Raw genomic sequence first — 16,299 nt, 5'->3', positions numbered from 1 at the left:
TCCTTTTTCTGATTGAGAATCCAATTCAAGATTTTTCATTTATTCAGGATTCTTTATTGCCTTTAGCCACCCTTAGTCTTCTCCCATCTGTGACAGTTGGTCAATTTATTCTTGTTTTTCACAGCCTTGACAGCTTTAAGGAGCACGGGTCAGATGTTTTTAGAAGGTCCCTCCATTTGGGTTCACCTGAGGCTTTTTCACGATTAGACTGGGGTTCTGGATTTTAGAGATAATACCACAGGCATGAAGTGTTCTTCTCATCGCATCATATCAGAGGATAGCAGCATGATGTCAGCGTGACTTACCACTGATGATGTTAACCTTGATCACTCAGTTACAGTGGTATCTGTGGGTTTCCCCACTATAATGTTGCTATTGTTCCCTTTTTCTATTCTGTTATTTGGAAGTGAGTCACTAGGTCCCAGCCCACTCTCAAAGAGAGGAGATTTAAGCTCTACCATTTGAAGAAGGGAGTATCTACATGTATTATTTGGGCTTCTGTAAATGTCCTCTTTTAAATCATAAATTTACCCTTAGTTAGAAAAGAAGCGTTCAGAGATTCTCTAAACACGTGTGGCATGTATAGCCATATTGTTTTGTTTGTCTATGAATAGTTGTTAAATACCAAAAATTAGTTTTAAAATTACCACTGTGGCAATTGCTTATACATGTAAAACATTACAGTTTTCTCCCCTGTCTTCATGAATGAGATAGTTGCCTTCTCTTTTTGAAGCTAAGGATGGCTGGGTGAAAGGAGCAGGATCATTTACGCTTCTTTCTTCTCAGACTCTCCATGAGTTTTCTTCCTGGATTGAAGGGATCTTTTGGTATCCTCAGGTATATTGAGAGATCTGAAAAATAACAGGATTTTCAGACAAGATTAATTTTATTTAATCTTTATCTTTAATGCAAATATTTGCTAGTTAACACTTAAAAGTCTGGGGGGAGGATACAATATCAAGCAAGTAATGATAAACAGCAACTCTAAAAAATGTTAAATGTCATTGAGTCATCAATATCAGTGAAAATCTAGAAATTTTTAATCTTAAGAATTTCTTTAATCCAGTGTCAACAGTTAGCATATTGTTTAGTTCAGATGGATACTTCTTGCTGTTTTTTGCTTTTTTCCCTTTTTCTTTCCTCCTCCAATTCTTACGTGACAGTAAATTTTTAACACACACTCCGCATATGTCAAGCACAAGCTTGGGTTTATGACCCAGACCAATACCACGTCTTATCTAATTATCTAAGTATGTGTTAGTGACCTTATCCTGACATTAAGAAAATAAAATGAGGACACATACACAAAGGTACTGCAGGGACTTTGGCGATAAAATGACTTGATGCCGTTCATTGACGTCTGACAGGTGCAGATTTATCAGCATGTGGCCCTCATCCGTTAGGGCAGGAGCTGCTCCCTGCTCGGGCTGCAACTGCTTAGCCCTCCTGGTATTTGCAGACTTTTGCAGCTATTGTTCACAAGGTCTTGGCCGCAGCACATTCATTTCTCTCACTTTATTACCATCACATCTGATTCCAATTTGCTACCAAATTGAGTTTCCAGTCCTGAGCCTGACATTCAAGTCATCAGGTGGATTAGCTCCTACAGCTTGGTTAGCGTGGTAGCTTCAGGTCAGTTGACAGTGGCCTATTAAATGTCCTTTGCTCCTCATCTTGGGATCTCGGCTGCCATCCCGTGGAGCAGCGGTGCTGGGTTACCCACTGTCACCTTTCTCCTTGTTTAGAACTCATAATTCTAGACCTACTGGAAAGATTTCTGATTAAAAACAGAGTTGGTTTTTATCCCTTATCTTGCTGTTTCAGCAGCTTTTTCTCAGAGCAAAGCAGCCAGTTTATGCTCAGGTCATTTGGTGGAATATGATTGATGGAACTATTTGGGTCATTCATTTGGTCCCTTTCCTCTTATATCTTCTGAGTGATCTATTTGCATATATGGTGAAATAACATCTGATTTATTATTTTGTTGTTATTAATGATAACACCTCAGGTACCTTTTATGCGGCTGTCAGATCAGCTTATTGGACAGAGCAGTATTATTCATTTGGTCTCTAGGCCTTTGCTCTGCACTAGTATCAATGCCTTTCTAGGAGAAATGGCCTGAGTCTGGTACAGTGTGGTGTATTTTGTAATCTCAGCTACTCAGGAGGCTGAGGCAAGAGGATGCTTGAACCCAGGAGTTTGAGATCAGCTTGGGCAATGTAGTGAGACCTCATCCTAAAAATAAATAAAAATTAAAAAATAAAAGATACAGTGTGGTGAGCTATTACTTCTAGGAAGTTCTCTCTTTTTCTTTTCTTTAACCTGAATACAACACTGATTTCTCAATGCTTATGGTAACCGAAGATCCATGTATAGAAAATTACTCATTGGTTTTCTATTTATGTTTTGGTTCCCAAGGAAAACTGTCTTGGTCAGAGACTTTTCTCTTGTCATTAGAGGTTTTAGTAAATGAAGGTATATTTATGTTTCAGAATCAGGGAGCCAAGTTCAGCAAACACTATAATTTCTTGGAGCTAATCAAGGATTAAAGAAAAAAGCAAAGCAAAACAAAACAAAAAGCACTTTACCACCGAACCCTAGAGCCCTTGAAAAGAAAAGGTTTGCTATTGGGTGAAAGAAGACGACACTTCATTCCTAAAATTGCTGATTGTTTTTCTTGCTTTTGAACAGTTATATGATTGCTGTAACTCTGTATGGAAATATATTTGCCAGTTAATAAGTAAGGCCTGCTGTGTTTAAAGCAGCAGCCACAGAGCTCTCCTCCCCTCTGGTCTGATGCTCTCACTGCCACTTTCTGTAAGCTGTGCTGGAGTAAGTTGTGCTGTGGAAAAGTGATAGCTGAGCCTGCTGTCCATGACAAACATTGAAATATTCAATAAAAATAAGAGACAGGAAAGGTGAGTTTGAAGCTGATGGGGAAATACCTTTCAAAGGATAGTGCTCAAGCACCTGAAAGGCAGAAAAATAAATGAGAATTATGGGCATGAATAAACAAATTTAGTCATAGTGCGCTTCATTTTGAGTTTAAATAGCCAAACGACTCATTGCTTCCTGTTCTTTAATAATTGACAGCAAGTAATTATTCTTGAGCTTTGAAAACTTCATTAGTGGATAAGAGGTATTTCTGAATCTATTTTTGTTTATTTCTTTGGTTGGCTTGTTTTCTTGGGTGGTTTTTTAGTTTTCCACAGCCTCTTGATGATTAGGTAGGTAAGAATCTTAAAACTGAGATAAGTGTGAAGGCACCCTTTTAAAACTATGAAGCACTCTAATAATTGTCGTGGTTGTCTGATTACCTTTTAGAAGTTGATTAAGCTACTTTTAAATATCCCAAGGAATAAATGGATGTTTTGAGAAATAATAACAAAAGGAAATCTTTTCCATTATTATTTTAAAAATAGGAAGTACAATATTTGGTATGCATAATATTTGCATGAATATATTTCTGTTGAGGGCAAATAGTTTGATTTAATTGTCCTTTACATTGCACCTTTCATTTAATTATAATCCTGCAAAATGTCTCCTACTTCTTATAGTTAAATCCTGTTTGGATAAGTTCTTTGCTTCTTCAGATTTTCCGTATGCTCAATTGTAGGGCCATGTAACTCAACTCAGTATTTTACTGTAGTTGCTTTGGGAAGATTGATGGTTTTTCTGCCCTGGAATTCAGATAAGCTGTGTTTGTACCTTAAACACAGTGTGTAAAGAGAACCGCGTAAGAAGGGATCCAGCATAAAATTATGACATTAAAATGTTTTCAGTATAGGAAATGCCAAATCAAGCGTAATGAAGGATGATACATTCTACGTTATCCATTTGGTATCCTAGTAATCTAAGGTTAATGCAGCATTGCTTATATATGGTTTTTTTTTCTTTTGCAGAAGGAGCTGAGTCTCCCCAGAAGAGGAAGTTTGTAAGTAGTAGTATTTTGTTTCCTTGTTTTCTTTTTATTAATATATAGTTTATAGTATGATTCTTCTCTGATTCATTAGTGGCAATTATAAAATGAATGATAATCAACTGAAGAAAACAAAAAACTGAATTTATTTATAAAAGTCAAACAGTAGTAATGATTTCATAATTTCCAGGGTTTGTTCCATATGGGCATTGCAAACCTAAATGTATATTTATTCCTTGGAGAATCTTAATTTTTAAAATGCTGTTATATAATTAAGCAAAAACATTATTTGGTCAGGAGACAGAGTACATTGATTTGAATCAAGAATTAGTGTTCTTTATGTTCTGAAATCCATAATTTTTCTTTATACTTTGGATTTTACATGGAGTAAATTATGTACTTTTGAATCTGAATTGGAGACTTTGAATCAGTTAAACTTTCCATTATTAGATCTAGATCTTATTGAACTGATTCATGTAATGACCTTGTATTAAAATAATGGATTTATGAACTTTGACTTGATTTCTTTATAGTGTGTTTTATTCTTTTATTTTTAAAGCCAATAATATATTTGCATAAATCATAATTTTTTCCATTAGCAAGTTGCAGAATAAAATTGAGGACAGAATTAACTACCCTCAATTAAGGTCGAATTTGTTATCCAATAGTACTGTGTAAGGGCTGGTCTGGAAACATTTACATTTGATGTCTGATTTAAGTTGAAGAAGTTAGTAGGTGGAGCACCTCCTTTAAAAAAATAGTATTTAAGAAGTTTTTGCAACTCTCCTCTTGGAGGATTAGAAAAATATATGGCAACTGTTTGAAATATAGGATTTATTCTAGGCTAAATTTTGGAAAATTCAGCCTTTGCATCTAAGAACCAAAAATTCATCAGCTATGAACATTTCATTACTGTCCATTTTGCTTCCTGTCTTTTGTACAAGTTTAGGCTGCCAGGCAGACACTGGATTATTATTTTTGGAGAATGTGCCCAGATAAATTGTCACTAGCTTTCAGCTTCCATCTCCCTGTGCTAGAGTTTGACAGAAAATAGTTTGCTATAGGAAATGGACTTAGAATTAACTCTTTCCTCTTCTGCATCATGATTAGGACTCTGTTGCCGAAACTTGGAAAAGTCCAAACTTTTTGATATTTCCCATCATGATGAGACAAAAGGAAAATAGAAAACTACATGAAATACCTTTATAGAAAAAAATCTTATTTTTTTGTACTTTTATTTAAAGCTTAAACACCCTTTATTTTTTATTTGAAAACTTCAGAACTTCAGTCAAATCTTGCTTTTAGCCTTTTTAATAGATTGCACATGGGTTTTGTTTTTTGTTTCTTGTTTTATCATATTAGTGTTTCCAATAATATTATAAAGATTATGTTAATTACAGAATTAGATTTCGTATTTCTATTTAAGGGTAATTTCCTCTTTTGCACTTGAGTAAGTCTCAATTCGGTTAATGTTAGCTGATAGCCATGATTTGATGTGAAAATATGTGATAAGGAAAGTATTTAAGTTTCTTTATTTGAGAAAATGGGATCTTTAGTGAAAAAAGAATAGTGACATAAGTTTGTTTGGAGCCTATCCTTTGGAAACATAGTAAGAGAAAGTCTGAATTACATCAGAGCCATTTAAACTCCCCTCCCTATTAAAAGTCAATTGAGCATTCAGATGATGAGCATGAAGCACACTGTATATGTATATGTGAACACAAATCTGCTTTTTTAGTGAATTCTGGGAAAATTAATACTTTCAAGTGAGGTAAACCAAAAATAAACATGCTATTTTGTATTTTCTATTAAGCACAAATATTCCCCAGAGAATTAATGATGCCTGATATAGCTGTGCTAGAACCCAGTGTCACTCAGCATTTTTAGTGAATACTGTACAGAATGCCAGTAATTACTCTCCTCATGCAAGGTTCTTTTATGACTTTGAGAAAGGGAAAATAGTTTTTAAAATAAATGCTAGAGTGATTTTATACAAATCTAATGAAGAAAGGCACAAATGTATCTTTATTAGTATCAGTTAGCCAACATAATAATACCTGATAATTAAACCTGTTAACACTCTCTTAGTTTATCTACTGCATACATGCCTCCACCATAAATGCTTTGAAATCTTTTTATATCTTCTCTCAGAAAGATTGGGGTTTGCTTCTGCTTTTCTTTTCAGTCTTTTTGTTGTTGTTGTTCCATATTAACAGTAAGCAACTGCGCATAGTGTGATGTATTTCTTATTGTCTTTGGTTATACAGCAATGTGATCCAACTTGTTAGAGAGTGTGTACCTTGATAAAGGCTGAAAAGCCCTCTATTTTGATATATCTGCTGCTTCAGATTGTATGTCTTGAAAGATAGTAGCTTTAAAATTGCATTTTCAGCATTCTGAAACTTACGGGGTTTTCCAAATTTTTTTGAAAAATTTGAATATTGCTTTAACTAAGCTTAAAGGTAACTTATATCCAGAATCATGGTAAAAACATATATTAAATTGAAAGCTTTCAGAAATGAAAGACCACAGGAAATTTTTTTGTTATTAATTGAAAGTATAAAAAAGCAAACTATTCTGTCTAGAAAAAGAAATTCAGATCCCCACTAATTTATTATTTACAATCATTTTAATGAGAACTAACTTGAAGACTCTCTTGTTATATATACATTTTTAAAAGGTGCAGAAGCAATGATTGTGACTGGGTAATAGACAGGAGAAGTGAGAGAAACTGCTTTCTAGGCAAGATGCTGTTATGAGATTGTCAAGTAACTCCAGATCACTTTTCCAGAGGCATTCCAGCTTCCTGGACAGCTGGATTTTAGCTATTTCTCTTCTTTTTCCATTCAACGAATAGCCATTTGCCAAGGCTTCTTCTGACCCCAGATTCTTCCTGTACTTTCCCCCTCATTCTCCTTGTAACTAAAGTTATCACATTGTCCTATCCCCCTCCTTCCAGCTACCTGTCAAAATCGGGATATAGTCAGATAATGAAATATTATACAGCAGGTAAAGTAACCAAACCAGAGTATACTTATCAGCAGGTATAACTGCCAAGAATAGAATGATAAGCAAGTGCTAAAAGCAAATTCCAGGTACAGGATGGCATTTATATTATAAAACTTAAAAAATGCAAAACAATATGTTGTTTCTGAATGCAGGCATTTACAGTAAAGGTATAAAACATGCATGGAAAGCAAGTTTATGATAAAGGTCACTTAGTAGTGGAGAGAATGAAAGACATTGGATTTGAGAGGCCTCTGCAAGGAGTTTCACGTACATCATTAATGTGATAGTGTGTATATGGGTGTTTATATTATGGCCACTATATTTTTGGTATTCTTGAAATATTTTATGTAAAATACTCAGTGATTGTTTTGAAGTAGGATTCAAATTGCTTTAACCAAGTATTTATGTAGATTTGTAAGTAATTTGAATAACGATGTAAACATTCTCACACCTGTGTTTGTGTGTGTGTGTGTGTGTGTGTGTGTGTGTGTGTGTGTGTGTGTGTGTGTGTATTTGGTTAATTTTGTCTCATAATGAAGATTGCTCCAAATAAATATGATTTGACAATAACTGCAATATCTACAGTGGCAGACACCAATTGGTTCTTGCCAGAACATCATAGAAAAAATTATGATAAATTGTGATAATCTTGAAATGCGTTAGTATATACTACCTCAAGCCAGGGGATGAAGCAAATGAGATAATAGCATTTATGATGGTATATTATTACACTTAGCTTCAGAACTAGATTTGTTGCCTTAGATTTTTATCCCACTTTATCCATCAAAGAGTTGTGACTCTGAATGCCTGTTTTTTGTGTTCAGCAAGGTGCCCAGTATAATAATTACATAGTGCAGACATTTGTGGAGTCTGTACAAATCTGTCTCCCCCTCCTAGATTGGAAGCCTCCAAGCAGTGGACCTGCCGTGTTCTCTTAGGTTCTGTCACTGTGCCTGCTCCCTGAGCACAAGTGGTGATGCCATGGCTGGATGGCTGGTGCCAGATCCTTCATGGTTTCAATTCAGTGTGGAACACATCAACCTTCTGCATGTTGTTTGATTTAGATTTTTCTAATAACGAATTTGTACTGTCTGTATTTATGAAAGTGCCATTATTGTTGTGGTACTTTTTTTCACACATATTTTGAATGTAAGTCCTGAAATTACATTTCTAAGTGGAAAAATTCACAGGGAAGTGTTTGTTTTCAGGCAAGGAAGGTGCAAAAAGTGGAAAAGCCCAAGATGTGAGTCCAAGATGGTTAGGAGCAAAACCAAGGTGTCCCTGGCAGCCTCTATTTATTTTTAAAGGACCCCTTTGTGTTTTGTTAATTGCCTAAATAAACAGCTCTCCAGGACAGAGAGGCTTCTTTTTTCATGGAATTCCCTAGAGTGCCTTGATGGTGTTTATACCCTGGAGAGAGGAGCAGAAATAGGCTCAGGCCAGCTCCTGTTTTTAAGTGGTATTTCAGATGTCTCCGTATAGAGAAGAAGGAAACTGTACTATGTATTCTTAGCAAATAGATTCTCCCTGCTACTTAAAATGACCTTTCCTCCACCTTGTTTAATTATAAGCCGTGGTGCATTGTTTCATGGCCTTGTAGGTCCGAGATCTATAAAATTATCTGCAATTATCACTTCATTTTAGTAGAAGCAGTGAGTGACACTTGGCAGTTTCTTAGCTTTAAGTTCTCTGGCCACACCTGCTTGATTGCTTGCTTGCTTGATTGATGGATTGGTTTATGATATTTGATTGTGACAGCTGTTTTAAATTTATTTTTATTTAAAAAATTTTTCCAACTCTTTTGAAAAATAATTTCAACTTTTAGGTTCAGGAAGTACATGTGTAGATTTGCTACAGGAGTATATTGCATGACACTAAGGTTTGGGGTAAAAATGATCCTGACACCCAGGTAGTGAGTGAATATAGTACCCAAACAGTAGTTTTCCAGCCCTTTCCCCCTTGCCTCCCTGCACTAATAGACCTAGTAGACCCCGGTGTCTTATTGTTCCCATCTTTATGTCCACACACATGCTTTAAGGATGCTTTTAAAGGAATATCCAAGGCCGGGCACAGTGGCTCACGCCTGTAATCCTAGCACTTTGGGAGGCCGAGGCAGGTGGATCATCTGAGGTCAGGAGTTCAGGACCAGCGTAGCCAACATGGTAAAACCCCATGTCTACTGAAAAATACAAAAATTAACCAGGCTTGGAGGCGCATGCCTGTAATTCCAGCTGCTCTGGAGGCTGAGGCAGGAGAATCACTTCCACCCAGAAGGTGGAGGTTGCAGTGAGCCGAGATCGCGCCCACGCCAGCCTGGGCAACAGAGTGAAACTCTGTCTCAAAAAAAAAAAAAAAAAAAAGAGGAATATCCAGCAGCAGGAACCCAAGGCAGAAGCAGCTCCCAGTATGTATAGTAGTCCTGGAAAAGTATGTCTCTGCATGCTGAGGGATTGCTGAGAGCATTCAAATTATCCCAGAGGCAATTTAAAAGGTTTTGCTTATTTTAATTAACTGATCTAGCAACAATACTAGCAGCTGGTAACAGTATTCCTCTTTATAGAGTTTGTCAATGAAAGAGTCAAACTCTGTAAAATATTTGAAGGGATTTATTCTTAGCTCAATATGAGTGACCAAGGCCTGAGGTCCTGAGAGGTCCTGAGAACATGTGCCCAAGGTGGTCGGGTTACACTTGGCATCATGCATTTTCAGGAAATATAAGACACCAATCGATACATGTAAATTATGCATTGGTTTGGTCTGGAAAGGTGGGATAGCTGGGTGGGTCGTGCTTACAGATCATAGGTGGATTCAGAGATTTTCTGATATTGGCAGTTGGTTGAAAGAGTTATTATCTAAGACCTGGAATCAGTAGAAAGGAGTGTCTGGGTTAAGAAAAGTGATTATGGAAACTAGGGTTCTTATTATGTAGAATAGATGGTAAATGTCTCTTGTCAGGCCTTAAAAGGTATCAGACTCTTAATCTCTCCTGAATCAGGAAAAGTCCTGGAAAAGGAAGAGATTCTCTACAGAATGTAGATTTTTCTCCACAAGAGACAGATTTGCAGAGCCATTTAAAAATGTGTCAAAAATATATTTTGGGGTAAAGTACTTGAATTTCTTTCAGGGCCTGCTATCTGTCATGTGATGCTACACTAGAGTCACATTGGAATTTGGTCTCTTATGCTACAAAGAGCCTGTTTTGTCAGTCTTGAGATCTCTGTTTTAACGTCAGCTGGTCGGTTGTGCTGAATTCCAAAGGGAAGGAGGGTATCATGAGGCATGTCCGACCCTCTCTTCTTATCATGGCCTGAACTAGTTTTTCAGGTTTACTTTGGAATGCCATTGGCTGAAAAAGGGGGATTCATTCAGTCAGATGGGGGACTTTGAATTTTATATTTGGTTTACATGTTTTTATGATTTTTCTCCATTTACCCTTCATTATTCCTCTGAGAGTGGTTGGAGTCTATTAGGGCTGGCCTTGGAATAAGTGGGCTAGTTATCTACTGGCATTTGATAGTTTCAGGTCTGCTAGGAGGTCAATCCCCTCTGACCGCAAAGGGGATTTCCATCTTAAACACATCTACCACATGTCAAACATTCCAGTATTAGAAATTCATTCTGCTGGATCTTGGAGATGTCTTTGGTACCTCACTGAAATGTATGTACCTTTGGTCAGGGCAGGTTGTCACCCAAATTAAATTTAGCACAGCAGAAGACAATTCATTAACGGGATGCTTCTGGTGAAGTGGCAAGAAACAAGGCTAGCAGAAAGTTGAGCAGGTATTGAGAACAATTTTACCATATGAATACATTAATAAATGTATGAAAAGAATAATGAACTTATTTGACCACTTTCTAATTTTGCCTTTCTTGGTTAGGTACAGTAAAGGGTGTCCAGAGATGAGATGGAAGATGAGAGTGACCAACAGAGGGAGAAAATATTGTCAAAAAGTAGTTAGGACTACAAAGCAGGGGAACTTGATGGTAGCTTCTGGGTGGAGCTGGGCCTGCTAGACTTCTGAGGTAGAGTTTGTTTTATAGTAGATGTATTTGTTGGAGAACTTTTTCCTTAGTTCAACTAAAACTGGGCTTTTATCACACGACCAGGAAAGATTAGGCTCGTGGACGTATAGAAGGGTGGGGAAAATGGAATTTACTTGGTGAAAAGGAAAAATAGCTCTCAGCAAAGCAAGAGAGAGAGAGAGAGAGTCCTGCTAGGAGGTTTCCCACTTCACAGATAGAATCCCAGGTCACCACACAGGAAAAGAAGAGGTCAGCCTTCTCCCCATTGCAAAGGGTGCAAACTTCCCGAGGCTTTATCTCATCCTCCCAGGGTGCAGGTGGGCATTACTCAGAAAGAATCAGTCGGGAAAGGGTGGGCTTCATCCAGGATCAGCAGTTCAGTATTTCAGCCTCCAGGCTGTTTTACACTTGAAAGTGGGATTTCGCCAGGGACCCTTGGCTGTCTCCTGTCTCAATCATACTGAATTGTGTGTATTGGATTAGGGTATTTCTAAAATTGGAATTTCTGATTTTGACACAAGATAGGAAGTGAGCTTCTATATAATGGAATGGGCATAGGTTGATGCATGTGTGTGTGTGTGTGTGTGTGTGTGTGTGTGTGTATTTTTTAAAAAGAAGACTTACGTTCAGGCCTGTTATATATCAGAAAATACTGCCTTGACTGCCTGTCTAGAAAAGTAGTTTGAGTAAAATGAGATTATTTCTAGAAGGCAAGGAAAGGGAATCACCTTGGTTTTCAACTTACTTGAATTACATTTGTGAGATTTTCAGCAAAGTAAAGGCAATGTTTCCTGAAAGAGAGGGAAAGAGTTTAATTCAAACAAAATAAAGGATGTGTAAACCATATTTGAATAAATTTTAAAATAAATTTAGTTTTCTTCTTAGCATTCTCTGTCCTCCCACCCCCACAAATATTGAAGCAAAAATTCAAAATATCTATTATCAAAGCCACATGGAAGTCCAGTGTCATTTTGAATGTTAGAAACCCAAAAACAAAACAAAGAAAAAAATCGAGTGTCGCATCTGAATTAGCATTTAAAGTGGCATGTTTATATAAAAAGAGAATAGTGTAATCTATCCTGAGAGTTAAGAGAGGATTTCAGACTGTGGAAGAATGTCAATTGCATTTATGTATTCATCGAATAGCCGGTTTGGTATTTGGCACGTATTTGCAGCTTTCCTTATCACACATGCATTTGTCTTCTGTGAAGTGGGTAGGGAAGAGATTTAGGATATAGAAACAATGTAGGATTGATCTTCTTACCTTTGAAAATTATATGAAGACCTTAGTTTTGTCCCAGGGGAGAGGGTTAGGTTACCTGTGGGGAGGTTTATAAAAATCTGTGTGCATTGCCAAACACCCTTGGGAATGCAAATCAGAATCTAGTGTGTATTGAGGGCAGGGTAAGGTAGAGGCTTGAGTACTTTTAACCACTTTTCAAGGTGAATCTAAAATGCCATTCCCAGTTGAGAATTAATGTTCTTAGAGTTTCGGGGGGTGTGTGTAGTGGTGAAGTATGCTTTTGGATATCTAAAAGCAGGGGCAGAAGTTCCCTATTTCATATTTACTGGAATAACTTTTTAGCAAATCAGAATCAAGTAGGATTGGGGGAAAGTTTTTTAGTGAGCAGTCCTTTTCAGCAATGCTTATTTAGAGTGACCCATTGAGAGAGGCAGATGTCTGTGCTGTCTCAATAAAAGCCACCTTCTCACATCTGTTAATCAATAGGCAATCAATCACTGAGTAGCATTTTGGAGCTTGGACTCAGAAGTCACACTGCCTAGGTTTGAATCCTGTCTCTGCCATTTAGCCAGCTGCATGACCTTAACTTCTATGTGCCTTAGTTTCCTAAAGTAGAATGAGAATATTATTGTGTCCTCAAATTGTTTAGAGGATTAAATGAATATTTGTAAAGTGTTTATGACAGTACCTGGCATACAATAAGTGCTGTATGTTTTCTTAAATAAATAAAATATATTGGGAATTATGCCCTTCTTTCTCTCCCCCCAGATCATTTATTTTTGTCCTGTTGAGTTAGGCAAAAGACCACAAAGTAGGCTGGGGAAGTCCCCTTAAAGCCAGATCATTGGAGTAGCATTTTCTCAGGGGCTGTTCCATTTCCATGAAGAGGTGTGAAAGGGGCAGTTGACCCCACGTCCTTGGATAGATCTTTCACTTGTACCCTGCGTTGGTAACCCTAAGGACACGAGCTCTCTACATTGCTGTGGAGACAGATGACACATGTGTTCTGGCTCAGTATTATTAGGCCGTGAAGGAACTCACTCCCTGTCCTCAGTGGCCCCTCTATCAGATATAAGCCATCTCTTCTCAGCAGGGTAATCAGGACACTCCTTGAAATTGTGTTTTGGGACTGACAGATGTTGATAGAATAATATGGTGTATTATAGTGGTCTATATGGAAAATTTTAATCATAGAATTTCAGAGCTGGAAGAAGCCTTAAGACAAGTCTGACTGAAAATATCTTTATTTAGTAAACAAGGAACCAATGACTCAGAGAATTTGAGGCTTGCTTGTGCTCAGGGAGTATATATGTTGATTGCAAACCATGACCAAAATTTAGGGTTCCTAACTCCCAGGGACTGGCAAGCAGCCTTTCCTTTTTGAGGTCAACATGCTTGGGTTAGAAACATAGATATCAACAAGGGAGTGGGTACTGATATCGTTTGGCTGTGTCTCCACCCAAATCTCATCTTGAATTGTGAAAATCCCCACATGTCAAAGGTAGGGCCAGGTGGAGATAATTGAATGATGAAGATAGCTTCCCCCACACCATTCTCATGGTGGTGAATAAGTCTCACAAGATCTAATGGTTTTATAAATGGGAGTTCTTCTGCACAAGCTCTCTTGCCTGCCACCATGTAAGACATGACTTGCTCCTCCTTCACCTTTTGCCGTGATTGTTGGGACTCTCGAGCCATGTGGACCTATGAGTCTATTGAACTTCTTTCCTTTATAAATTACCCAGTCTTGGGTATGTCTTTATTAGCAGCATGAGAACAGACTAATACAGGTATGTTTTGTTTTATAAAGAAATGTGAGCATCAACACCCACAGTATGGACCCAATAAAGGGTAGACCTCACAGAGTTTGCTTGACTTCACCATGTATGTCATAGTTTCTTTGAATATTTTGGAAAGCAAAGCCTCAAACTTGCCTTAAAAGCATACCCTTAACAGTAATTGAAGGGGAAACCTGCAGCCACACACCCAGCACTACCAGGATGCTGAGTTTACCTCAGACTAAAGAGAATAGTGACAGCCACACTGGTGTGGTGTAATGGTCCCAGCTGCAGTAACTGGCAGTCCCCAAATATATTCATTATCCAATTACCCATGTGAGCAGAGCAGCTGAATTCTGTATTGTTCTCTCTTTACCCGGGTTGTGTGGTAGCAAGTTGGGCCCTGGTAGCTCTAACAGGGAACTGTGGAGAGGTAGGACTTCTCTTGTGTCCTGGTGTTTCTTGGAATCTGTGCCATCTCCTCTGTCATTTTGACTCTTGAGATTTAAATTCTTCTTTTACTCCATGTGGCCATAGACTATCAGACCTAAGTAACTACAGGAAAATACCACACCAAATGGTTTTCAGGGTTTCTTTCTCTACTTTTCTGAATTAGGGACCTCACCCTCTGAGTATTTTGGTGGGACATTTTTTTTCCATCTGAATACACGTGGTTTTTTTTTTTTTTTTTTTTTTTTTGAGATGGAATCTCACTCTGTCACCAGGCTGGAGTGCAGTGGTGCAATCTCGGCTCACTGCAATCTCCACCTCCCTTCAGGCGATTCTCCTGCCTCAGCCTCCCAAGTAGCTGGGGCTACAGGCGCATGCCACCATGCCCAGCTAATGTTTGTATTTTTAGTAGAGACAGGGTTTCACCATGTTGGCCAGGATGGTCTCAATCTCTTGACTTCGTGATCCGCCCACATTGGCCTCCCAAAGTGTTGGGATTACAGGCGTGAGCCACTGCACCCACCCCATGTTTTCTTTTAATAAGTTGTTTTATGATGTCACCTCTTCTGGGATGATGTTGAGGGCTTTCCCATGCTTAAGTACAGGAACATGAGACAAACCCATGGAAATGCCAGTAACTGCATACTTCCTCCCAGTGGCCGTGTGAGCTCTGCTTCATCCCGTGCATCACTCACATAACTTTTGACCAGCACTGTAAGGAAATTCTCTGCAGATAGTTCTGTGGACACATTTGCATGAGAGGAAAAAGTTTTATTGACTACAGTCTATATGTTTGATTTGCATGTGGAATCACATGCAAATGGTGGCAGGAACCTGACCTAGCATAGACAGACATATTTAAAACTTTTTTTAGATTGCAAATTCTAATAATAAGTTCAGGCTGGATGCAGTGGCTTACTCCTATAATGCCAGCACTTGGAGAGGCCAAGACAGGGGGATTGCTTGAGGTCTGGAGTTGGAAACCAGCCTGGGCAAAATAACGAGACCCTGTCTCTACAAACAAACAAACAAACAACAACAACCTCCCCCAAAAAATTAGCTAGGCATGGTGGCATGTATCTATAGTCCTAGCTACTAGGGAGGCTGAGGCTGGAGGATTGCTTGAACCCAGGAGTTTGAGGTAACTGAGCTGTGATCATACCACTGCACTTTAGCCTGGGCAACAGAGTGGTACCCTGTCTCTAAAAAATAAATAAGTGAATGAATTTAAACGTGTATTATAGAAATATAATCTTTCAAGAAATATTTACATATTTTGTAGATGTTTATGTGAAGATGTCCTTTATCAGAGAATGCTAATTTAGCTTATGCTTTGTGCTCTTTATAGTGCAGAAAAAATGATTTTTAACTTTTGGTGTGTCATAGAGATCAGTGGGATTAACCTTTTGGTAACATTAGCGTCGAGTGCCTAACTCTTCCTAAACCCTGATTTTCCAATGCAGTCTTTTGTTGTTATTGGGGGTGGTGGTATATGCTTTTACTTAGAGGGGTCAGCTTTGAGGCAGAGAGTATCTTCTAGATTTATTTTATTTTTAGGAAATTGAGCAGGGCATTTGATTTGAGAAATTGGTACTGTGTGCCTTCCATATGTGGCTGCTGTGGAACAAGTGGTAATGTTAATTGCAGGGAGAGTGGGACCTTCCCACTGGACTAGCAGCAGGACAAAGTTAGAGAGAGTTTTGCTCCTTTTCTCAGCTCCTTTTGGCCTCTCTCCCTAGGCAATAAACATTCAAGTTTGCTTTGCATGGGGCACATGAGTGGGTTTACCAGGGGGTTTGTATTTAAGCATATAAACCATAGTGTTTAGTATCTTAACAAATCAAGAATCAATTATCTGCAAGAATAAGCAGAAGGTT

The 16,299-nt window shown here is 38.0% G+C and overlaps 1 protein-coding gene across 10 annotated transcripts in view; it reads left to right on the top strand.

Moving 5' to 3' along the window:
- The window catches only part of MAST4 (microtubule associated serine/threonine kinase family member 4), a 569,247-nt gene that overhangs the window by 295,949 nt on the left and 256,999 nt on the right, over positions 1-16,299 (top strand). For all 10 annotated transcript variants that reach the window (XM_055367639.2, XM_031003271.3, XM_055367638.2 and 7 more), the window contains one exon: positions 3,903-3,934. In XM_055367639.2, the coding sequence (XP_055223614.1) occupies positions 3,903-3,934 (32 nt within the window). The remainder of the gene's footprint in view (positions 1-3,902; positions 3,935-16,299) is intronic.

This window comes from Gorilla gorilla, chromosome 19, assembly GCF_029281585.2.
Source record: "Gorilla gorilla gorilla isolate KB3781 chromosome 19, NHGRI_mGorGor1-v2.1_pri, whole genome shotgun sequence".
In the NCBI taxonomy this organism is placed as follows: Eukaryota; Metazoa; Chordata; class Mammalia; order Primates; family Hominidae; genus Gorilla; species Gorilla gorilla.
Note: the sequence above shows the minus strand (reverse complement) of the source record. Positions and strands in the feature narration are given on the sequence as shown.